This window comes from Misgurnus anguillicaudatus, chromosome 21, assembly GCF_027580225.2.
Source record: "Misgurnus anguillicaudatus chromosome 21, ASM2758022v2, whole genome shotgun sequence".
NCBI lineage: Eukaryota > Metazoa > Chordata > Actinopteri > Cypriniformes > Cobitidae > Misgurnus > Misgurnus anguillicaudatus.
In genome coordinates, this window is record NC_073357.2 from 61,103,562 (window position 1) to 61,130,382 (window position 26,821).

At 37.3% G+C, this 26,821-nt stretch overlaps 1 protein-coding gene across 2 annotated transcripts in view; it reads left to right on the forward strand.

The window, feature by feature from the left end:
- The window catches only part of LOC129453284 (macrophage mannose receptor 1), a 218,648-nt gene that overhangs the window by 75,256 nt on the left and 116,571 nt on the right, over positions 1–26,821 (forward strand). For both annotated transcript variants that reach the window (XM_073859579.1, XM_073859580.1), the window contains exon 14: positions 23,953–24,116. In XM_073859579.1, the coding sequence (XP_073715680.1) occupies positions 23,953–24,116 (164 nt within the window). The remainder of the gene's footprint in view (positions 1–23,952; positions 24,117–26,821) is intronic.

Sequence of the window (26,821 nt, forward strand, 5' to 3'; positions counted from 1 at the left end):
GGCTAGAGATTAAGAGGTGTATTCCTTACGTTGTTTATGGTTAAATCAATAAGATAGAAAACAGAATAAAATTGCAAATAATTTAATTTATATGGTAACATAAGAACTGAATCCTAAAGAGTTACCATATTTGACCCTTTCAGTGATGATAGGTAACATGAGTAATTCAAAGTAATTTAAGTAAACTTTTTTTTTTCAGATTGTATTATTTATAGTTACAGCAGTGGTTCTCAAACTGCCCCCCCCCCTGATTTTAGTATCATAAATTCTGTGTAATTAAACCTCAGAAAAATAATGCAACTAACCAACAGCACCACACTGTAGAATTGAATATGTTTTGTGTAATACAAATGAATAAGTTTTAGATTTTTTTTGGGGGGGGGGCACGAAGGGATACACCTTACACAAAGGGGGAATGCACGCCGAAAAGGTTTACAGGATCAGACCTTATTTTTTGGTATGTGACTGTTGATATGTAATTAATTCCTAGTTACTTCTTTAAATAAGTCTTAGTTAATGAATTGTTCACCAGGATTCTTCAACAGGCAGTAGTTAATATGTAACTAGTTCTTACTTAACTCAAACATTAGTATGCTATTACCTACTGATTAGTTAATTGCTCTTCGTTATTAGTTCTGAGTAGTTATTTCAGTGTTAATGCAGCTCTAATCATTTGTTCTCCGTTAGTTCCTGTCTAACTAACTATTAAGTATGGACCATTATTTTAAAGTGTTACCAAAATTCTTTGTACTGATGAACAGGAAGGAAGATATTTTGAGTAATATTTGTAACCAAACCCTTTGTGAGCCCTATTCACTCCTATAGTAGGAAAAAAGAATACAATGAAAGCGAATGGGCTCACGAACGGTTTGATTACGAAGATTCCTTAAAATATCTTCCTTCATGTTCATCAGAACAAAAACATTTATACAAGTTTGTAATAACATGCCAGGGAGTAAATTATGACAGGATTTTCATTTAAGGGCAAACTATCCCTTTAACAATGCTCAGTATTTATATAGGTCCACACTGAAGCAGTCTTTGTAATCTGTGACTTTATCCTCTCTATCGCTATCTCTGTTTGAAAACTAAAATTGCATTTTACATCTTACTTGTAGAGTTATTTATTAACGTAGGTTTAGATGTTGGGTTTGTTTTTATTTAAAGTCACCATTATGGTGATCAGTGATTGTTGTAGTTGGACTCTTGACTCTTGGTTTAAGTTTTTTTTCTGGCTGCTATAACTTTGTGTGTTTAAAACATATTTGTTGTGGCAAAAAATAGATAGTAGTGCAATTCTATGATGGTGGTTAGGATATAATAACAACATAATCTAAAAAACTGATTTATTATTTTAGTACTTGCTTACTCACCAGAAGTATTTTTTCTGTTAATAAAATGGTACTAAGTATGAGATCTGTCACTCTCATATCAATGATGAATTTTAATACACTGACAAATAAAAATTAACTGTTGTCTAATTTAGACACACAAACATTAACAATCAGAATATGGATCTCAACAATGGTGACAATAAAACGAAAAGCTTCATGCTGCAATGCATGCTGGGTATCATCAAATAATAAATCTTATCCAGAATGCACTGATGTAAATGTTTTATTGTTTGAATGTCATCTTTATATTCCTGTAGGTAATCCCTCTCTGGAGCCGGGCCTTAACTGTGCTGCATTAAATGCTGGTAAAGCATCCAAGTGGGAAAGTTTGGCCTGCAATAAGAAGTTAGGTTACATTTGCCGCAAGGGAAATTCAACAGATATCACACCTTCAACAGGTACATAGATTGACCTTTTGTGGCTTCATGGTTCCATGAAGAACCTTCAACATCCAACAGCTTTGTAAAAGTACATCTTTACTTAAAGAGTGCATATAAGTACCTCACAGCTACATAATGATTCCAAATGAATACATAAATTGTTTAAAGACCTTAAAGGCAGAGTGCACAATGTTTGAAAAACACTTTGGAAAAGGGAGTCTGGCCGACTACCAAAACACACTTGTAGCCAATCAGCAGTAAGGGGCGTGTCTACCTACCGTCACCCTTGCCGGGGTTGTGTATGTCTGGGGTGGGTCTTTCAAAAGAAGGTCCAGATTCTATTGGGGTAGGGGTGTGTTTGTTTAGGTGATTTCAAATATTAACATTGGCTTTCAAACATTGTGCACTCCGCCTTTAAAGAGCTTTTGAACTTATTTTACTGAGTGGTATTATATTATATTATATATGTATAGATATGATTAACTGATTGTATGTCTAGATATTTTTCATTAATATAACATTGTACATTACGAAGTGCACTTGCACCAGCTGATTAACTCTTTCCCCGCCATTGACCAGTTATCTTGTCAATTAAGAGAAAACATTTGCATGAAAAAACGTGTTCCTGATGAGGGATGCTCCGATCAGGATTTTTGCAGTAGATACCGATTACCGATTTGTTATCTTTGTGTTCGGCCGATACCGATTCCAATACAGATTTTTTAAAGCTGATATGCAAGCTCTTAAATGACTGTAACTGTTAACATTTTTTCTATATAAAATAATACAACAGATGTTGCCATTGTTATATTGCTTGGAGTAGTTAGGTATATCATTGTGTTAATAGAGGATTATTAAATAAGCACAACAAATATTTATTTTGCAAAGAGATATTTAATATCTTTTTAAAAAGGTTTATGTCTCTTAAAAGTAATGAAAATTAAACACTTAACAGTCTTTACTGTATGAATTAGCCTAAATATACACGCATTGTTTTGAAGTATAACAGTTCTTTAGTCAAGAGCAGAGAGTGATTTTATTGAGAGATGAATTAGGATATTGCAACTTTAAGATGTGAGAGATAGAGATCGCTCTGCTCAAGTGTACAACTTATGACAGGCAGCTGTGTGTGCACGTGGCGGGTGTACGCAGACAAGAGCAGCTGTGAGGAAAATGAAAGTTTAAACTATCAAAACTTTAAAATGCATGCAAAAGATAAACTTTTGACATGAGGATGCAATTGTCCACGCTGTTGACCTGAGCGCGTTCTCATAGAAAATACACACATCTCTGTAAAGGCAGAGAGAGAAATGTCGCACATGAGCAACGGGATGTAAAAAAGCTTGCATTACGTAAAAAAATTGATCCCTAATTGCAGCCGCATTCAGGATCACCATGATGACAAAAGTAAACAAAAAGATCAGTTCACGAGATAGCATGTACCGATCGAGTCATTTCATGCCATTATCGGACGATATCATTCGGCAGCCGATTGATTGGAGCATCTTTAGTTTTATGTTAATCTGCACTTACCCAATTTATAAAAAATTAAGCAAAACAACTCCGTTTTTAACATTTTTGTCAAAACATGTTTATTATGTTATCATGTTATTATTTTGTTTTATGGTGCTACTTAGGTGTATTTTTTAAGTTAGAATTGAGTTGAATTGATATTATTTGGAATGCACAACCATGAGATTTCTGAAAAAAAAGAGTTATTTTGTTTTGCAACGAAACTCTTCAAATGTTTATTAATCTTACACTTTGTGTGTGTTTTGATAATTGTTCTGAATCTGGGGCCCGTTTCAGAAAGGTGGTTAAGTGAAAACTCTGAGTATGTTAACCCTGAAATGAGGGAAACTCTGAGTTTTCTGTTTCAAAAAGGGAGGTAGGTTAAACCTGAGACATCGGGGTAAGTCAAGCCTGTTTCAGAAGGAGAGGTAACTTATACTTAGAGTCTGTTTCCGGGATAACTTACTCTGTTAACCTAACCTGGTCGGGAGCAGGTTTTATCCTGTAAACTCTGAGTTTCTTGTGGTCTCCTCCCTTTTTTTAAAGGAGTAGCGGTGTTTAATCTTGTTAGTTGCTTTAGTACATTCATTCATTGCGCACATTTTTATTATGTACACTGTAAAATATTTTTAGCTGTCGTTGAGTTATAAATAAATTGCCAGTGCAAACTATTTTAACTTACTACTTTATATTTTTATATATTACACTAAACTTTCAACAAAAAAATTAAAACAGTAAATTGAAATGACTTGTAAAGCTAATATGATATACTTAGGTGCATAGATCGTCTTAGTGACTAAAATGTCATGTACTTTTATAGAGAATCCTGTAGATGATGATGTTGCATTCATTTGTAGAAAGTTAGATTTATGTCGCGAGAGGATTTTGAGACCCCGAGTGGTCTTTTGTCATATCCACTTACATTTATGTGAGCGAAATTATTATTTTTGCAGTCATTTTAGATATATAAATATCCTTATATGTCTAATATCAGTCTTTGTGGTGCTCTTACATCTATACAGTTGCCTTGACATTTCTTACGCATCTACTCATCATTACTGCTGGTCTAGTGGGTAGTGCTGTGTGCAGTAGTTAGGGCAGACGTACTGTCGGCGAAACGGCGAATTTTTGTTTTATTCATGACAAACATTTGTAAAGTTCGTAGCCTTATATGACAAAGTATTATGCTTAATTTCATTTTTAGCTGAGCTGCTGTCATATTTTTGTCCATGGGATTGCATCTGCATGTTAACCCTCTGGGGTCTAAGGGGTTTTTAGGGCCCTGGGGAAGTTTTGACATGCACTTTTAAGTCACTGATATAAGTAAAAAAAAACTCATACTAAACATGTTTTCCCAAGACTTTTCAAAACAGGATCTAGTAGTCTAGAGTTTTTTCTTTAAAATGATGTGAAATTCATTCTGCTTACTCATTTACATAAGACAATAATATTGATTTACAATTTCAAAGTCACTTTTTGGTTAGGAAGGCAATATGCAAGGAGGCTGGAAGCTCTTGAATAATCTGTGATTGACAGCTGAACAGAGGTGGGTAGTAACGAATTACATTTACTTCGTTACATTTACTTGAGTAATTTTTTTTGGTAACTAGTACTTTTAGAGTAAATTTAAAGATGGGTACTTTTTACTCTTACTCAAGTACATTTCTAATGAAAAAACTGTACTTTTACTTCGCTACATTCGGTTGCGTTACTACGCTACTTTCAAATGGTAATAATTAATGAATATATTTTATTTTTATTAAGTTTATATGGCTTGTTCGAAAGTCTCGCGAGACGTTAGAGAGGCAGCGTGCGTTGCGAGGGGTGGCTACCTATCACCCTTTAGCGCGCGTAGATGAAACATAGATGAAAGGAGATGACTGAAGCGGAGGATGACCTATGCAAGCTATCGGAGGCAGATCACGGGTGGCCTCAAGTTTGGTCTATGTTTACACTACAAAAGGTCAAAAAGAATAGTTTCATAATGCAATGTATGCTTTGTGCACCAAAACGAACTGACATCTCAGCATACAGGAATTCAAGCTCCAACATGAAACTACACGGCGGTAGGTGTCACTTTCTGCAGTGCCTTATTATAATATTATTTCACGCACTGTTTTTGTCATATGCGCTCTTGTGCAAGCAATGAAAATTACTCTAACCTTACAAACAACACACGTTCACATCTGCACATTTCCATATCATTTCCTCATAAAACTAAACAAATTGAACAGCATTAATAATACGGGAGAACCGGGGCAAAAGTAACGCAGGACGAAAGTAATAAAGCGATTTTCTAAGAGGACTGATACCATTTGCATCCCAAACTATGACAGCATCTTTGCAACCCTTGACAGAGCTGACAAATATCGCGTTATTTACTCACCATTTTCCGGGTGTAGATCCAGAAAGGTGTTTTCAACCATAAGTAAATTCCAAAAGCGGTCATTGTTTTCTTATAACGCGTTGTGTTTCTCGTTTCATCAATCTTTAGGTTATTTAGTGCTCTTACACATCCTGAAGTTTGACTTCTCAAGAGTTTTTCAAAATAAAAGTAAATCGGGTTTAAATGTGAGGAGATCCTGTCAGGACGAAAGTAACACTTACTTTTGTACCATTTATATTATTCTAATTTTATTTAATTTAATTTTCATATTGTTCAAACTGTTGAATTTAAGTTTGTACTGTTGGTTGCTTTTGAAACATTTGATAAAACTGAAATTTAAAATGAAAATATAATTTCATTATTTTTTACAAAGATAAATTACAAAATATGTTTGCAGTTACATATTAAAGAGGTCATAGTCATGTATAGTTAATAAAAACAAGTGTAACACGAAAATCTACATTGTTTTGTTCTGTTAAAAAAAGTAACAATTCACCACTTATGTTCAAAGTGAAATTATACTAGTCATTTTACATTTGTTCAAAATTCCACCTGGTATTGATAGACCACACTTGTGAGTTACTGACCACAGCAAAAATATATCTCTGTCTGAAACATTATCTTTAAAAATTTAAAAAACTTAAAAAAAAAAAAAAAATCTGAAAAATTGTACTTTTCGCCTGTTCTCCCTTACACATAACCGGACACCTTACTTAAATGTAAAAAATACATACGAATAAAAACTGGATTGTATTTTATTTAATTCCTTCCTAAAGAATCTATATACTTATAAAAATAAAAGAATAAAGTATGTTTTTAAAGAAACATGTTTTATATATTATAATAAATGTAGAATTGATTTGCAAAAACAGATAAGTTCCATTTGAAATTCTAAAATAAGCATTTTATCAAGCTCCTTATGTTCATTAATTGCACATTAATGGCAATGAAAGTAACCTATTCATATAAAAACATGATAACAAACAGACACACACATTCTTTTTTCTTACTGTAAGCTTGTTTAAAGGCAGATGCAGCCAAATTTTGTTGTGAACTTGAAAATAAATACACAGTTAACTGTCAGAAAACAGTCAGTGTGTGTTTAAGATTTTTTTTTAATGACACGTTATGTGATGTTGGAGGACTGAGATAGACTGCTTTACTTTAACCTAGGTTTATAAGTAGTATATAAGCAGAACAATGAGACTTTTAAGGAGAGGTTTGTGAAAGCCCTCCAAGTAGTCTGAAATTCAGGGATTTTACGCTTGTTTTCAATCAGATCGGAAGTAACGAGTAACTAACTACTTGAGTAGTTTTTTATCTAATACTTTTCTACTCTTACTCAAGTAAATAATTAGATTGTTACTTTTACTTTTACTTGAGTACATTTTTGTATAAGTACTTGTACTTTTACTTGAGTACAGATTTTGGGTACTCTACCCACCTCTGCAGCTGAAGAACAAAACACTTGCATAATGAGCTGCATAATGAGCCTTTAGGCAGTAAGACGACGCCTTGTTACGTGTTTGTTTGTGAAAGCAACACAAAAGAAATGCCTTCCCATGCGTGATCCTGCGTTAAATAAACTTACCGTGCAGAGATATACGCGAACAAACAGGGCTTTAGATGTGTTTAGATCCGTCTTAATACAAAAGTGCGTCAAATATGAGGCATTGTGTGTTTGTGTGTGCGTTTGGCCGTCGACCGCGTCTGACGGAAGCACAAAGAAAACATAAGCGCCTGGAGATGACTTGTATTTATGCGCGAGTAAACAAGTAGATGTGATGTTTGCAATGGCACCTTTTATAAGAATACCACAAAGCGCGTCAAATATGAGGCATTGTGTTTGTGTGTGCGTTTGGACATCGCGTCACCGACGAAGCACACGCACTCGCGTATGTTTGGATATAACTTTAGGCGCGAGTAAACAAGTAGATGTGATGTTTACAATCGCATATCTTATAATGATACCACAAAGCGCGTCAAATATGAGGTATTTGTGTGTGCGTTTGGACGTCGATCGCGTCTGTTTGATGAAGCACACACACTCGCGTCTGGAGATAACTTAAGTTACAGTCTGAGTAAACAAGTAGATGTCATGTCACCAACACTTGGATTAAAACTCAACACAGCACTGCCACTGACTGAATGGCTATAGAGACGGAGTCTCCATTGACTGGGGTTGACTAATGAATATGGATGATCTCTACTCTTCTCTTCAATGGAGCGGGGCGTGGCTCATTATAGATAATGCAGGAGCACAAGAAAGACGGTACATCTCCCTCTTCTAACACAGTTAACAACGAATTACAATATTTGATTTCGATTTCACTTACATCTTCCAAAAGCAGACATTCCAAGCATTATGTAGATATGTATCTTTTGTTTATATGAGAAGTATTCCTTAAGTTACAGTTAATTTTTCTGACGTGTTTCTGAAAGGACTTCACTGAGGGAGAGAGAACAAGGCACGCATCATGTTTATTTTCTTAATTTTGCGAAAAGCACAACATTCTGTTTTTATTGGGAGTGGACAGAAAAAAACTAGACACTTTAACGTTTTAAATGATGTATAAATCATATCTGTATGACCAAAATCAGCAGAGCTATCTAACTCTCTTTGCGGAGTGATTGAAAAATAAAGAGTTTGCAGCGCCCGCGCCACCGTCGACCCCAGAGTGTTAATGAATATAATAACGTAGCCTACAGTCCTCAGTTTATTTTAACTGTGATGAAAAATTAAATGTACGCATTTACTAGAGTAGCAATTTACAAAAACAACTCTTTTCTTTAAAATATATGCTCGTAGTTGCTGTACACTTGCAGTAACACTTTCAGTTTAGTAGTAAAAATGATTAAGACCTCTTTGTCACGTGCTGTTGCCATGGTAAATCGTAATATCTGAGCTCCATTGATGATGGCTTTTCATTGTGGCTGTGCACGCGCTTAACTCAGAGTCAACCTACTCAGAGTCAAATGAACTAACTCAGATCAGCTGTTCTGTAACCGAAAACTCAGAGTTTTCTATCTCAGAGTAAGTCAACTCAGAGTTCAAGTTTAAACTCAGAGTTGGTTGAACCTCCTTATTGAAACGGGCCCCTGATCTCTAACAAAATTCTTTCAAAAAAGCAATTATTTTAGCTTTTTGAAAAATATATATTTTTTAGGAAAAATACCCATGTTTAAAGGAACAGTATTTATATTTAATTTTTATTTATTTTTATATTTATATATAAGGTATGTATATCAATTAAACATAAAATGGCCCTGATATGTCACTAGACATTAAGAAATCATTTTCATTTCAATTACTTAAATCACTGACAACAGTGGTCTGGCCAGGATATTGTCATTTAAAAAGTGGAGTTGCAGCCCTTAACTGATGTTTATGTTGTCATTTTGTGAATTGGCCACCAGGGGTGTATTCCAGAAAGCTGGTTATGTGGCTTACCCGGGTAAGTTTAGGATTAAGTAAGCGGATAACCTCTGCTTTCGGTTCCAAAAACGGAGGTAACTTTCAGGTTATGTAAGTAACCATAGCAACTGACTCTCTGAAGATAACCTGCTCCGGAGCAGGTTATGTTGCAAGGTAAGTTCATTTTAGTTAATAAAACGAGGCTCCGGAGGAAGTCTGCGCATGCGTGTACTTATGACGAGCGTACAGCGGGCGTGGAAGCATATATTTTGCATAATATAAATTGCATAAAATTTATTCATATTTGTGTTCGAACTAAATACTATACATTTAATTATGTTCATTATTAATATATCTCCAAATATCAGTGGATGTATGAAACACAATTCCATCAGTTAATTAATGTTAACAATAAAGTAGATTTCCATATCAATTTTGTCAATTCATAAATAACCTCATCTTTCACTTACTAGATAATTTGAGATTAATCTAAAGTTATAATAAATGTGTGTGCAAATACATTGTCATTAATGAATCTTAACCTATGTTGCTTAAGTGACAATGTGGCAATGTTACAGTAAATGGGTATAACAAATAGAAACACATGATGCCTATCATAATAATAATTACTGAGGGACAGAAGTTACCCCTGGCTGCAGTCTCTGATAGGCATGTGCTTCTGACCTTGCCCACAGAATGACACCCATGAAGCACAGGCATGATTTAACACTGACCCACAGAATGATACAGGTGAAGCAGAGACTTCATTAGGTGAAACACCATTTAATCACAGACATGGCATAGTGGTCAGAGATTTTCTATTATCAGTTAGAATCATGTACACAATGAAATGAAATTACAAATATAAATTTCACAGTACAATATCCATTTCTTAAACATACAGATCCTTAGCCCTCTCTCTACATTTGATCTATAGTTGGTGTTTTTCTAAATCACCTTTATTTCTTTAAAATGGGCCTTTTGTAGCTGCTCTCCAGAGTTATCATTTTTGAGCAAAGGGAAATTGAGATATTTGCATATATTAGATGATACAGGACATATTACAACATGTTACTATTGACACTAATGTAACATTTCTATTCTCCAATTCTGTCACAGCAGATCCTGGTCCAATGCAAATGAAGTGTAATGAAAAGCATTACAGTGTAATGTAATGAAAAGCATTACACAACATTATTGAAAATCTGTAAGGAGTGTAAGGAAGCTTTACAAATAAAAGAGGGTGCATTAATCTATCAGCTATCAGTAAATGTTAAAAAAGATGGTGACACAGTGTCATACAAGGAAAGTCCTAAAACTAAACAGGGTCACCCAAAGGAGCAGAAGTAAAATAAGTACAATATAGTGAATATTATCATAATGCATTTTATGCCTACACAATACAATCATATCTAAACAAAACATGTAAATAAGCCTTATGACAGATTTGTACTTTATGTGCCACAACCCTTATGAAATTAACCATGGTTTTATTGGTGTATGGTTGTAGTAACCATGTTTTTTTTTTGGTGCATTGATTACTATCAGCAGAACCATGGTTTTACTACACTAACCATGGTTTAACTATGTTTTTTGAAAAACCATGGTTATTTTGTGGTTACCATGGTTTTACTGTAACCATGTTTTTTACTGTAGTAAAACCATTGTTACTTTTCACAAGGGAAAAGATATTCATAATTCATATGTTTACAATCATATATAAAATCTATGATTATTTTTACTATATTAATTATTTTAGATTGTTTTAGATTATTTTAAATAATATTGTGTGTATTTTCGTTGAGACACATACAATATTGGACTTAAATGGGGTAAAATAGGTTCGTATTAATTATTTAATTAATTAATTTTATCTGTTTTGTAATCACGCACTTCTAAGCCGATTATAAAACGTTGATTTTGCCAGAAAATATTGGTTTATAATGTTATTTCTCATTTAAAAACTTTTAAGTTCTCTGACGTTTCCATGGTGACTCGTGAAATCTGCGATCCATTGAGAATGCCTTTATGTTGTTACCGTGAGCGCGCTTTAACTCTGGGTTACTTTCAGCGAGTTGATTGAACTAACTCTTAAACTGTGTTTGGAACCGACATACCCCGAGTAAGCAAGTTTGGGGTTGATCAACCCAAAGTTCGGGGTTAATCTGATGGTAAGTTAACCCTGCTTTCTGGAATACACCCCAGTTGTAAGATTGCAGTACCAGTTTTAGGCACAAGTTTTGTGGTTGCAATACCAGTTTTGGCCACAATTCTACATACTGTTCTTTTACAGTTTTTCTCAAATGCTAAAACACATTTCACAAACGTTTCCTCCATGTTCCCCAATGTCTAAACACAACACCCTTTTCTAAAGCTACATAAACACAACCACATCTTCTCACTTCAAAACTCAAACTTTCACACCAAAAGAGAGGCTCGAAGCTTTCAAAAATGTAAACACTATACACATCATTACACACTACAGCAAAACAATTGAAAACACAATGCTCAATTTGTGAGTAGGTTTTTGTTTCATAAGAGCCAAAGCATATTTTTAGAAACTTTACAGTAATGGATGTTCTTTGATCTCTGCAGAGGATAGAAAAATCTGCATGTACGCTACTGTAACACAACTCAATGCAAAAACAGAATCTATTGCACACAACAGTACTTTTGAAAACATGATCAGGGTGTTGTTGTTGGCGGTCCAGGAGGATGTCTTTTAGCTGCTCTAAAAAGTGAGGAGACGTTAGGTGTTGTAAGACCCAATGACAGCATGCTGGTGTACAAGCCCCTCCAAACCCATTGCCGCACAAAGAGTAATAACCCCCCCCCCCCCCCCCCGTTGGCCAGGAACCTCAGTGATGGCTCTTTGGCCAATGATGTTACGGCCTCTTTGCCTTAGTTTCTGCAGGTTGAAGCCAGCCTCATCCAGGAAGAGGTACTCATGAGGTCTTGCCATCGCGTCCAACTGTAATATCCCCTGAAAAGTGAAAGTACACAAGTGTTCAGAACAACAGTCAAAGGTAGCACAGTATTGTCCAGAAGTACTTTACAGTTTTTTCCAATTGCTAACACATTAAAATGACATGAACAGCACAACTATTTAAACTGACACACAGAGAGCAAGACCTCTTCTCAAGTCTCCAAAAGTCTAAACACATTTCCTGCTTAACACACATTTTGCAATTCACAATGGCACTTTTTAAATGCACTGAACACGGTTCTCTGCACAAGACACAACAATCTGACATAAAGTCACATGTTTGCCTTTTCAAAACACTACCATTCAAAATGACACTACACAAGCTAAATGGCCAATATATGTGCCACCTGCCCAAACACCTGAATGGTTAATTGTTAACACTTCAATCAGGATGTAAGCACTAGAAAAGACCACAGGAACGTCATTGGCCACAGAGCCATTATAGATGTTCCTGGCTAACGTGGTGGGAACATCACAATGAGTGCGTTTACATGCACAGTCTTACGCCGATTATGCTTAATGAACTGATAACACGTGGGGTCAACGCGTAAATAGGTTTTCTTTAATCGGGGAAAGCCCATAAAAGGCGTAAGCAAAAACCGATCGGCACAGGTAGTTTTTTGTTCATTACGCCGATTTTGCGTGGCATGTAAACACCTTTAGCGGCTTTCTCACGGTTTTGTCCATGTGCGCATGTCTCCGCGTATGAAAGATAGACGTCACACGCGGAAGTAAGCGCAAAGTAACGCATAAAAGTCTCCGCTTGACTAAAGCAGTTGACAGAGAAACTGTTAAAATAGCAGCTCATGTTACATTTACAGGTTCTGCAGACACGAGAAGAGATACAACAATATAGCTTAAGACAGATATGCCGTCGACTTTTTGAATGACTATTGTGTACTATAGGTGGTGACGTCACTGCCTGCGAGAAAACTGATAAGTCTTCAATTCCCTTGTAAACGCAGTTGTCTGCATAGGCGGCTTATTGATTTGCATGTAAACGCATGAAAACAGTTTTCTGTAATAAGCAGATTTTTGAGAGTTATCAGCTTATTCTGTGCATGTAAACGTACTCAATGTGTGCTGCCATCTCCAATATGCATGGTGTCCTCCACCGTCATGCCAACCATGGACCATACAACACAGCCCATATTCTCACATTTCTAGAAAGACTCCACAACATTCTCATACCATCAGAGTGTATGAATGATGCAGACCAAAGAAACCGGTATGTTGTAGTATGGCACAACGTGAGCTTTCATCGTGCAGCCCCAGTCCAAAACTGACTACCAAACATTTATTGTGCAATACCTCCCCCCATACTTGCCATTTTTGAACCCCATAGAAGAGTTACAGTATATGGAAGGTATATGACCACCAGCCCTTTGTGCACATGCCTTTTTTGCAGGCTATGGAAGAGGCATGTGATGAGATTGATGTTGGTGCAATTTAGGGATGGATAAGGCGCTCAAGGCGCTTCTTCCCTCGATGTCTGGCAAGGGAATATATTGCCAGTGATGTGGACGAGGTGTTGTGACTTGTTTGGTGAAAAATAAAACAAATTAAACAGCATGTGTGTGTATCTGCAAATATTTTTGTGCATGTGAACAATCTAATACATATTTTAGTATTATGGCAAAGCATACTAAAGAAACCTGCACATTTCATTATGCCCAACTGTGTGTAGTTGGTTAGACAAAAATCTGGTAATATGAATGAAGTGTGTTCCAATTTGTGTCAAAGTTTGATTTTGATAATGTTATATGTAGTTTAGGTTGGAGTGCTTTATTTTGCAGGATATATGTGGTATTTTCCTATTTGGGTGTGTGGTTTTGTAAATTGTGTTTTTTGTAAAAAGTTTTTTGATAAAACCAGACTAGTTTGCAAAATTGTGTGTTAGCAATTGGAAAAAACTGTAATGTAGGCCACTGAGCAACACAATATGTCCACTAACTGTACCGTGAACATGGATGTATAATTACTTGCACATACTCGTAACGTAGGTCTTTGTGTCGCGCAGAGTTGCGCTCAAAGGGAACCCTATAGACCTTTTGGTGCCGGAGAATCCGGTCTATTGTGGCCAAGCTGACATTATCAATGCTCTCAAAGTTGACATTATCGGCAATGACTTTCCGTGTGTCTCAATCAGCTCCCTTGTTCAGTAGTCAGGGCACTGATCAGGGAGTCAGCCATTTTAAGGGCTGTCTCAATCGCAAAATCCGTTCAGTGCACTGGAACGTTCGTTCCCTAAAAATTCCCACAATGCACCGCAAAAACCAGTGAGCACCGATGTTCCCTATGTTCCCTAACCGGAAATCACGTGACCTTTTCTGAAGCTCGCCAACCGAACATCACGTGATCCAACTCAATAAACTGTATGAAATGTTACAGAACTTTTTGTTTTAGTTGTAAATATAAACACACATTGCTACACAGTAAGGAACCACAATCTACTCAATATTTAAAATAATAATATTTATTTAAAATTGTAAATATATTTATTACATTTAAAATGTAATTATATGCCTCCAATTTTATGCACAGATATGTAAGAGAATAATGACAGCATTTTTCACAATGTACTGTTTTTAAAATTAAGTCAAAGAGATGTTGGTTTTGCCGGTTGTTGATGAGTAACAGCTGTGAGTGATTACAACGCGCTTATAGCCACGTGACCGAAAAATAAGTGAACATTGTCCCAATGTGAAGTGACCTAGGGTCCTTACCAGTGCCCGAACCTGTGTACACGATATACTGATTCACGACCTCGGGAGCTAGGGAACGAATTGAGACACACGGTTTGTCTCTGATCTCCCGTAGTCTGATGAAATTGTTCTCACAAACCATATCCACAATAAGGGTTTCTTGTGCCGCTGTCAATATGGCAACCCTCCCACCATTGACATTCTTTCAACTCCAAAAATGCCCTGATGATAGTGGCCACGGTTAACCTACTCAGGTTTGGACGGACTCTTAGTCCTGCTTCAGCCATTGTCATGCCATGGACCATGACATGGTCAATGACTGTTGCTCACATCTTGTCCGTAATGATGGTGCAAGGTTGTCTTGCTCTCCCTCCTGGACCTTCTCCTCTCCCTTGTTGGCCTCCTCCTCATCCTCATTGGCCTGCTCCTCTTCTTCCATGGCCAGCTCTTCTCCCTTGTCTGACTCGAATTCCTTTTCCCCTGACTCTGCCTTCATCCATTGTGTTTGTTTGCAATCTTCAGCAAGCTGTGCACTCTGAACTTGCTTTTATACTTGTGGTCACAGCATTAGCAACAAGTGTCTTCAATCGTTGTGTGCAATGAATGACGCCAGGTGTGTTCATTGTGTTCAAATATTGCTGACTGTGGCAAGCATTTTGCATCACATGAGCTTTCATTTGAGAATATGAGCAGAGTTCTATTGCAACTTGTGTTTTAGCAAAGAAAAACTTGTTAAGATTTATGAGAATGGAGGATTGTGTTTTGTGAATTGTGTCTTCATATGAAATGTGTTTATGATACTGGAAAATGATGGCTAGATTAAGTAAATGTGTTTAGACAACTGGGCTGTGTTTCCCGATAAGTTAAACCTTAACTACAGGTTTACCTTTTCTAGGCGTGTTTCCCGAACTGTACCTTAGCGGGTTTCTTAAGGTATACTTTCTTACGTACGATGTTACCAGGTGCTGTCCATGGCGATGGTGCTGAATAGGTTGATATCGATTGCTCGACAATCAATTGTTCACTTTATGTAATAGGTACTTCGCTGAGTTATGTTATTTATTAAAGAAACATTTCAGAAATAGTTCAAGTTACCTTTATTAGGAATATCTGGTAAAAATATTTCAAATTGCAACCTAAATATAAACCTTGTATATTTTATTTTATATCAAACCCGTGCAAAACCCGCAACTTCATGTCCAAAAGTATAATGCATAAACTGCTCCAATGCATCCATTATTTTTTCACTTTAAAGGATAATTTATATTAGGGGTTCCCAATAAATGCGTTACACAGGGGAATAAGGTGGGTCGTGCAAGTCACCTGGCTTGGCATTACACTTAAAATATGTAAAAACAAATTGTTGTTCTTTAGTTCACTTGGACACTGGATGCAAGCAGCGCGTTTACAATGCGGATAACGCTTAATGGACGCATTTCTGGAGCCGCACCTGTCTGTTTACCTTAAATATAACATAAAAATATATATTATATGATATAATAAATATATATTATGATTGTTTTAGATTTTAGCTTTGATTAATTTTAATGTGGAAAATTTGTTGACCTTATACAAGCAATAATCAAGTGGAGCAGTTTCTTTTGAGTGTATATAATGCAGCTGCCTCAAAGTTAGAAAATATTAAAAACTTCGATGCAAAGTCGACTTAACATCAATAATAATATTTAGGAAAATCAACAATTATGATTTTGTGATGAATGTGCTCCCGTGGCATGCGATTTTACTTGATTTGTTTTATTGCAGCGAAAATAGCCGGTAAACTAAAGATTTAACGGATTTTAAATGCACAAATGAAATATTAAGATTCGCTGTATAGCTAGCTGCCATGGGTTTCCTGCACCCAAAATGTTTTTTTAATAGTTTTTTTAGCCTGTAATAATAGTTCGAAGCTGATGTTCCTTTGGAAAAAAATATTAAAAATCTAACAACCATCAGTGTAATAATGTCTAATTATGGGAATGTTTTATTCTTTAAATAAAAAAAATGCCTAATTTAACACGGAGTGTACTTCAACTTTTTTTAAACAGATATTTAGTTATATAGACTGCAATCTACACAAGCTTTTATCACAGTGATGGCCCCTAGCGGAGTCAAGTGGGATAAGGTATAGCTAAGAGTGCTCCAGACCAACCTTCCGAACGAATGACTTACAGAAGGTATACGTAACTAAGAACGTTTCGGGAAACACGTATTAGCGAGAAGGTACAGCTTAAGGTACAACTTAAGAACGACGTAGAGCTAAGAAGGTTTTGGGGAACGCAGCCCTGGTCGTTTGGTTTAGAGGATTGGCTTTTGTGTTTTAGCATTTGAGAAAACCATAATAGTTTATAAGTAAAGAAAAAATATATAAAAGTTTTTTCCCCATTTTGTTTGTTTGTTTGTTTGTTTGTTTGAAAGCAGAGGGTCTGTTCTTTTATTGAATATATTTGTATGTTTATATATACTTTTAGAAGAAAATTTTCCTGGAAGGCATTTTGTGAAACTTTTGGGAAATCACAAAAAAATGCTGTCTGAGAATGAACTCAACTTTAACAGTTGATAAAATAAGCACGTCATCTGCAGTTCTTAATGTAGGGCTTCTTTAACAAGAGAAAAACAATGTGCACACACAATCTCATGTTTCCTAAATGAAGTGCTTTTGGGAGTATATAAAAATATATTGCACCAAAAGATCATTACAATAATTGCCTGAGCGCACAATTGACCATGCTGCACATTTAAAAAAAAAAGATTTTTTTAATTGTTGTTTGTATCTCACGGTCTGTATCCAGAATGCGGTCCACCTGAATACCTTTGTATGGCATCACTCATAAAAGAGTGTATTGTCTTGCCCCATTTAATAATACAGCACAATTTTATAATTTATAGCAGTTTATTTTGCAAACCCCCTGGGTATGGATTGTGGACAACCAGGGTCCCTGGACCCCACTTTGAGAATCCAGTTGGTTTCAACAGTTTCAGGAATGTTATGTTTCCTAATAATATCTCCTAAAGGTAGCATGTATAATGAGAAGAGAATAGGGCCTAGAACTGATCCCTGCGGTACACCATATTATACCTCTTTCATAACGTTTGAATACATCCTTTATTAATTTTTTGGGAACACACTCACAGAGCCCATATTCGGTCAATCGTATTGTTTATCTCTCTCTTTATTTCTCTCTCTATCAGGGAAAGATCAGCCTAACTTCTGTCCAGTGGCATGGGTGCCGTACGCCGGTCACTGTTATTATCTGCAGCGCACCAAGAAGACGTGGAGTGATGCTTTGGCTGAGTGTCACAGAGAAGGATCAGATCTGGCCAGCATTCACAACATAGAAGAACACAGTTTCATCATATCACAGACTGGATACAGTACGTGTGCACAACTTCATTGTTTTAGTAACACAAAAAACCTACACATTGTTGTCTGACAAAAGAAATAAAAAATACATGAATGCAAACAGTGTCCTGTCCCACAAGCCACTTTCAACACCATATTGGACAGGACAGGACTGTCCTAAAACACTAATGGTGGAGCTGAAGCATTTCTGGATAGAAAGCACAATAACATTAATAATAACAGTTAAAATAAATATTAGTTTGCTTTTTAAAAACCCCACAGCTCTGTTTACTTCGGTTTGTTTGTAGATCGCTCTTGCCAGGTCCAATATGGTGGTGACCTTGACACTAAAGCACGTAATATGATGCCTGTTTGAAGAAGATTGTTTGGCAACATACAAATAAAGCAATCATTGAATGTTTTTTTTTTTATCAAAATAGTTGTTATTGTTGCACCTCTAATAATTTAATATCAGTTGGTGGTTTAAACGTTAGTGTTTTTGTGTAGTGTCGACTGATGAGCTCTGGATTGGTCTTAATGATCAAAGGATTCAGAATCTGTTTGAGTGGTCAGATAGATCACACGTCACCTTCACTAAATGGTTTGTTGGAGAACCTTCACACATCACAAATCGAATGGAGGATTGTGTTCTTATCAGAGGACAGGTGGGTAGTTTTTATTTACTTTTTGCTCCTCGTTCTCACTATAGTTTCTTTCTGATTGTTTTATGTTAATAATTCTTCATTAGTGATGATTTACATTTGTGTAATAGGAGGGAAAGTGGTCAGATCATCTGTGTGAGTCAGCTCATGGTTTCATCTGTAAGAAGAAAGCTTCCATTAAACCTGAAGGATCTCCAGAGGTCATCAGTCCTGGATGTCCAGCTGTGAGTCTGCATCACCTCCTACACTTTATTTTACTTCAATAACCAACATTAAATAATGAAGAAAGTCAACTAATAACCACAATAAAGTCACACAATAAACACACTGACATATCAAAGCCAAGTAAAGTCAATTATATGACATATATCATGAAAGTATCTTCAGTCTATTTGTTAATATATTTTTACAGTTTCTGTGTGTTTTCTGTCTATTATGTGGTCATGAGACATTATTGATGTTGTGTTGTTGTGTATTAAGTGTTGTGTAAATATACAGATGTAAATTATATTTAAGGGACATTTGGTGATAGTGAGAATGTCTTGTCACAGGGTTGGTTTAGGTTTGGCTATTACTGTTATAATGTTGCCATGGAAACCAAAACTTTTGAGGATGCCAAACTGACGTGTGAGCAGACCGCAGCTAACCTGGTTGATATTGGCAGCAGGTGAGTAGATGATATTCATACTTTACTAAATTACAGAAATTAATAATACAATGTTGTATCTTTGCTATTAGATATGAGAGTGCGTTTCTCATCAGTCTGGTTGGTCTTCGACATGAGAAATATTTCTGGATTGGTTTGTCTAATACTCATCAGACTGAGCAATTCCAGTGGATCAATGGTGCTAAAGTCAAGTTTACACACTTTAATGTAGGCATGCCAGGTATGTTGATGAGTTTCATTGTGTTCGGTCTGTGTGACATCAATCAAAGTCAAATCTACAAGAGTTTCACTTCTCACGTCTTTGTATTTTCACATTCAGATAAGCACCGAGGTTGTGTAGCAATGTTAACAGGAACTTCAGCAGGATTATGGGATGTATTGGCATGTAACACTAAACAGAAATACATCTGTAAGAAAATGGCAGAAGGAGTCACGACAACCCGAGAGCCTCCGACCACACGACCTCCCAGCTGCCCGGATAATTGGATTAAAAAAGATCCAGGAAGTTGTATTCAGGTAAATGTGAAGACACACGATTCTCCTGAAACACTGAGCATCTGTAACAGCATTAACACACTTTTAAAAAATGTCACAGAAGGCACAGAGAGAACACAAAATCTAGAAATGTAACATTATAAGGATGCAACATTAATATTAATATAATTATTAACAAATAAAACACATCATATTATTTGTGTTGTGGACAATCACAGTTTTTATATGTATTTCTTAGATCTATAGAATGACAAAGGATAAGAAGAAGACGTGGTTTGAAGCGCGTGACTTCTGTCGAGCTGTTGGTGGTGATTTAGCGAGCTTTCATTCAGAAGATGAAATGAAGTACTCACAAGTTCTAACACACAGAATATATTCTTTATTATCATTATTGTTATTTTTTATGGTGAGGCAAGCAGGGTTACATACAATTTTAAATCAGTTCATGAGTTACACACAAACTGCGTCAACATCACCCCGATGTTACCACTGTCATTTCTAATGAAACTTCTCTATTCTGAACTTCTCAGAATCACAAATATGTCTAAGTCTCAATTTAATTCTTTATGGCAAACCATAGGAGCGGATTAAAATTAATGGTACCAGATGTGCTTGATTAATTTTAATCAAGTTGTAACTGCCTTTACTAAACAACCTAACAAACCAAACGTGAATTCAATGATTTGCGCGAGCAGATTTTCTTACAAAGAGATATTCAATTAAATTCAATTTTATTTATATAGCGCTTTTCACAATACTTAATTGTTTCAAAGCATCTTTACATTAATAGAAGCAGTAAAAGCACAGAAAAACGATAGATAGCACAACATAATACACGATAGCATAAGCAGTCAAATTTGCTGTGGCTATGACTCGACATTATAAGCGAGCATATTACTAATGTAAAGTCTAGAAGAGGAAGCTAAGTTAAGCCCAAGAAGGCTGCCTCCCCGGGGTAAAAAACCCCCTAGGAGAAAAAAACCCCGGGCTGTTTAACCGAGGAAATAAAAAAAAGTCCTAGGAGGGAAAAACCCTTGGGAGATGTATATACACACATATAAACGGATAAGGAGATTAAGCGGGTTCTGCCGGTGATCGTTGGTCAGGCATCAGCTCGGCATTACGTTGAAGGACGACCAGTAGATCAGAGGTGTGCCGACTTTCACATCTACCGGAACTGGGTCTGTTTGTCCCATTGTCCTCGGGGTCGAGGACGAGACAGGGAGAGAAACAAAATCATATTAGCGTAGGGGCCGTTCACATGTAATGCAAGTGTCACACAGTGATGTGGTTTAATCAGTTTAGTTTCAGACAGACTAACTATTGCTGCATAATTATATTATCCACAGTTGAGAATTTTGCAAATTGGGGGCCCACTGCGACGGTATATATGGTAACTAAGGGTCACCTTCCGGTCTTTAGGAGAAAATGAAACCTCTCGACCCGTTTGACTAAGGCCTGTAGCCCCACTGTCGTCGTTAATGCAGGTTCAGTGGCAAACAGGTCTATATTGCATACTATTTACAAGATCACGATAAAACGCCAACATCGCAACCTGACCATACGTCGTCGTTAATACAGGTTCAGTGGCAAACGGGTCTATATTGCATACTATTTACAAGACCACGAGAAAATGCCAAAATCGCAACCCGACCATACATGCCAACCCGTTTGACTAAGGCTGGAGGCCCCACTGTCGTCGTTAATGCAGGTTCAGTGGCAAACGGGTCTATATTGCATACTATTTACAAGACACACGAAAGGACCAAAATCGCAACCCGACCATACGTGCCAACCCGTTTGACTAAGGCCGGAAGCCCCCATTGTCGTGAGAATGCCACGGAAAAAGACAGTCCATGGCAGGGCCACAGAAAAATGCGGAGATCCGTGACTATCCCACGGAAATTCGTGTCCTCTACACTGAACACACACCTCTCAATCATGGTAACAATCAATAGACATCATTCATTTAAAAAAAAAACTCCAAATGCAGCATATAACTAAAGCTCTTTATCACACAGAGATTATGGAAATACACAGAAAATGTGTTCGGGATTTCCAGGACATGTGCTTGAATTAACACACATAGTGTAAAGATCCCGTGAAGATCATGTGACATATAGTCTTGCACTTGGTTGATTTGAAAAAATGCTGCATATTTTTTACAGTGTAGTCGCTCCAGAAAATCGCTCATAATTTGCATAAAGTTGCTGGACACGCCCATCCGGTTGCCAATAGACACTTTCACTTGAGTGCCGAAGTTGCCAAGCTTCCATTGAAATGAATGAGATGGCGTCGCTCTGCTACTGGTGGTCATAGTACAGTATTTTTTTCTCCAACAGGAGAAAGACTTTTAGTGATTTTACTTCATGAAAGTTGTGATGTTGTATTTTTGCTTTAATGTTTGTATTGTGGGGCAACTGTATTATAAAAATAAGTTGCTGCTATAGGTCTTGCATTGACTCTGCCTCATGTCGTGCCTAACAATGCCTTTTAGCTGTGACTTATTCACAATACAGCTCAGCCTCGAGTCTATTTCTTACATAACAATTCGATTATAAAATAAAAATATTTACATCCAGATATGTATTAATTTGGCTAGTAGCTGTAAAATAATTGGGTTGATGTGTTGTTTTTTCAAGAAAAATCCATCCCTGTGTGATTTTTGTGATAATCTTTTCAGTCGCTTTGGATAAAAGCATTTGCATGTACATTAACCCCATACTCAACAAACCTCTTTTAGATGCAGGGAAGGACTTTGAAACACCACCGTAGGAAAACTATTTTAATTTCATTTTTTTCTTACAGGCACACATCCAAAATCCCCATCAACATCAGTCATTCAAGGTAAAGATTCACTTGTGTATGTGTTATACAACAGCATTCACCTGTTTCTCATGTTGCTCAACTTTAGATCTATACGTAGCTCTCTTGTAGATTCATGTTTAATGTGAGTTTCTGTGATATGGAGTAATACATCTTCAATAATAACATTCTCCATATTACCTCATCTAACCAGATTATGCTTTTTAAAACATCAGTACACAAACTTTAACCAACATAAGTCACATAGAAGAGTCTTATACGGTCGAACGTTTAAAGGGGTTATGATGTGAGAAATCAAGTTTTCAATTAAATTAAAAGTTAATTATCACTGCCACTAGTGGGCGATTTAGAAAGACAATGTAAGAGAGAGGGAATCCGTCTTATTATTTATTCATGTTCATTTATTCAAGTTTTTTTCCATTTATGTATATTTTTCTTAAGAGTACCCAATTGATGCTCTTTATCTGTTTTTTTCTTGAAAAACTCTTTAACCCCTTTGCGATCTCTCTATGCACCCCCCTCCCATGCAGCACAACCCACTGATGGAGAACTACACTACTATACTAGACATTATTGCATATGAAGAGTTCAGATTCAGAACTCTAAACCCTACATGCGTCTGGCATGATTTTTTGTTAATTAACATTTTTATTTTTAAGACTATTAATAGATTGCCTAAAACCACATGATCTCATGCAAATCTGTGTTATAGTCACTAAAAATTTGATCACTTCATCTGTTTCCATATCACAGAATTCAGCTTTTTTCCGTGACGGGAGCACGGATATCACAACGAGAAAACAATAAATAAAATGACACGAGAAATCCGTGGTAGTGACACAGAAAAGACATCCATGCTCCTGTTACGGAAAAAGCTCATTTTGGACGGAGGTGGCTCGTTTAGCGGCTTTTGGATCTGAACTCTTCATATATCAACAATTGTATTATTATTTCTAGTAATAATTGGTGCCCCCCTGCAATACTGTTGTTGCCTATAGATTAAAAACTACTTCTCTGTAGCATTGCTTTGAGTCTACTAAACATCTCTATACATTTTAATAGCTATTATCTTATAATGTTGTATTATTGAAGCCACGTGTGTTGAAAAGAAACATTTCAGAAATGTTTTGCAGCTATAAATCACATAAATCAAGATTTTATCCTTTTACCTCTCACTATAGAATTTAACAAGACGTCTGATGGCTGGATTCAGTACAATGGCAGTCAGTATTTCATTAATAAGGAACGGCACCCTATGGAAGAAGCTCGTGACTTTTGTAAGAAGAATCATGCTGATCTTGTTGTCATTAATGGTCAGACTGAGAGGAGGTTTTTATGGAAGCAGGTAAAATAAAAATACTAAAAGTTTTCCAGTTTGTCTTGCACTCTGCTGCTAAATGCTTATCTGTTGTATAGGATTTGATGTTGATATCCCTTAATGCATACTTGAGGCACCGATGAGATTCTGTGGGATAGTTAATTGAGTGACCCTCTGCCACACTACTCCTCAGCCCTTCCATCTCCTGAGGTTGCTCCTTTCTCGTAACTCAGTGCATAAACCCTTGACATGACCTAACCTTAGGCTAACGCCACAATTTCACCACAACTCGTCCATACACATCAACCCGTTTGACTAATGCCAGAAGGCCCACTGTCGTCATTAATGCAGGTTCAGTGGCAAACGGTTCTGTATGGCATACTATTTGCCGCAACACACAAGACCACAAGAAAACCCAAAATGTCACCGCAACCCGACCAGTCATGCCAACCCGTTTGACTAAGACCAGAGGCCCCACTGTTGTCGTTAATACAGGTTCAGTGGCAAATGGTGGAAAACTACTACAATTACCCAACAACACCGGTCTATTGTATAGGAATTGATGTTGATATCCCTTAATACTTACCTGAGGCATCGTTGCGACTCCGTGGGATGGTCAATTGAGTAATGACACCCTTTGGGTTGTCAAGTGTGCGCCCTCCTTCCTGGGTGTTTCACTGACAACACCTTCAGAGGGTTCAGCAGTGAATCCCATCGTCCCAGGTTCACTCCCTAGGTGCCATCAACTCACTTGAAGACCCAGCCGGAGTCTTTTCTCTTCACCCACAGCCATTGGCTTCCCTTTTCCGCAGCCGCAGAAAGGTCTTTGACTGCCTTTCCTCGCATTCCATCTCCCGGGATAGCCTGGATGTTGAGGTGGCTATCAACCCTCTGCAACTTACTTCCACTGGGCGTACCTTCACATTCCAGGCTTGTTGTTGCGCATCGGTCACCTCAGCTTTTTCCATTCATAGGACTCATCTATTGCACCCTCCCAGGGCACGGTGAGCTCAATGATGTAGACAAGCTTGAGCGAGGCTGGTCGCAGGTTGGTGGCTGCAATTTCAGCTGGGAAGCAGAGTTTCTTGTTCAAGTCTGCCAACAGCTTCCAGTCCTGTGCCCTGCAGCAAGACACTTCAGCACCTGGTTGTGCCGCCAGGTGTAATGGCCTTGGGTGAGGCTGATCTTGCATCACACTAAGATGTGCTTCAGTGTTGTTAGACTTTGGCAAAGAGGGCATGCAGGGTCCTCTGCAAACCATTGGCTTAGGTTTGTGGGAGAAGGCAGGACATCATAGGCATCCCTGACAGTAAAGCTTGCCATGAATGCCTCCATCTCCCATAGCTCTTTCCAGGAGATCTTCCTTATCTCCACTCCTTCCCATGCCATCCACTGCCCTTGCTTTACCTGTGCCACAGCTTGGGCACACCTTCTTGCTTCCTATTCATGACATACCTCCTGGACCACCATCTTGCGTCTCTGAGATGGAGAGGCCTTGTTCTACACTGGTGTACTGTCCCCAAGTCCAAGACCCCTCCTCCCCTCCTGCAGTCGGCCCATGATGTCCTTGTGCCTGATTGCTGCCTTTGTCTGCTCAGTTGCAGCCAACGGGTTCCACTTCCTTCCGGTGGCCAAGATGGGGGCAGGTTGGGCTACAAATGGATTGCTCGAATCCAGTAGCATCATCTCCAGTCTCACTTTGGCACACTTGAACTCCTCTCCCACACTGGAAATGGGCAGGTGTAGCATCCCTTTGCCATAAAGTCCAATACTGCTGAGGCATCTGGGAAGGGAAAGCCACTTCCTTACATATGAGCTGACCAATCTCTCTAGCTTTTCCACCTTTGAGAATGGGACTTCATAGAGGGTTAGTGGCCACAGGAGACGTGGAAGTAGTCCATACTGCATGCACCAGAGCTTCAGCTTGCCCGGAAGCAAGGTTCTGTCGATGTTCTCCAGGCCACTGGCTACCTCCTTCCTAAGTTGCTCTACCTGCTCTTTGTCTTTAACCCTCTGGGGTCCGACCATTTTGGGACACTGTCAGAGGTTCTGACATGCTCTTACATTTGGTCTTTTTTCAGTTGCTTTAAAACATAATAATGGCAAGTGTCTCATACCACTGTGTTCAGCACAAACTGGGCTAAAATATTATATGAGCTACATGTATGTACATGTTTGTATTTTTCAGAGAAAAAGGTTTATGCGTGGTTTTTTAAAAAGCTAAAATTTTAAGTCACTGATTTAAGTTCACAAAACCCATACTAAATATGTTTTAACAAGACTTTCCTAAACAGAATCTAGTAGCCTAGAGTTTTTTCTTTAAAATGATGTGAAAATCATCCTGCCTACTCATTCACATAAACCAATATATTGATTTAGAATTTGTAAGACACTTTTTGTTTAGAGTGGCCGTATGCGAGAAGGATTGATTGACAGCTAGCAAACAAAGGCTCGCATAATGGGCTGCATAATGAGGCAGGAGGGAACTACAGTAAAGAATGTGAGGACAAATGAACATGTTTGTTTGAGGTTTATTAAGAAGTTAACAATATAATCAAAATAGAAATGAAGGTCAGAAGGACATTTTATTTTGTTTTATTTGGAAACAAACCCTGTTAAAAAACTTAACTTGTATAAGAAACTGATAAACAACAGAGCTGTAAACTTCATGTGGCTCATGTTACCATATAACTTTATGTTCAAAGAGTGTGAATATGTTTTTCCACTTCATA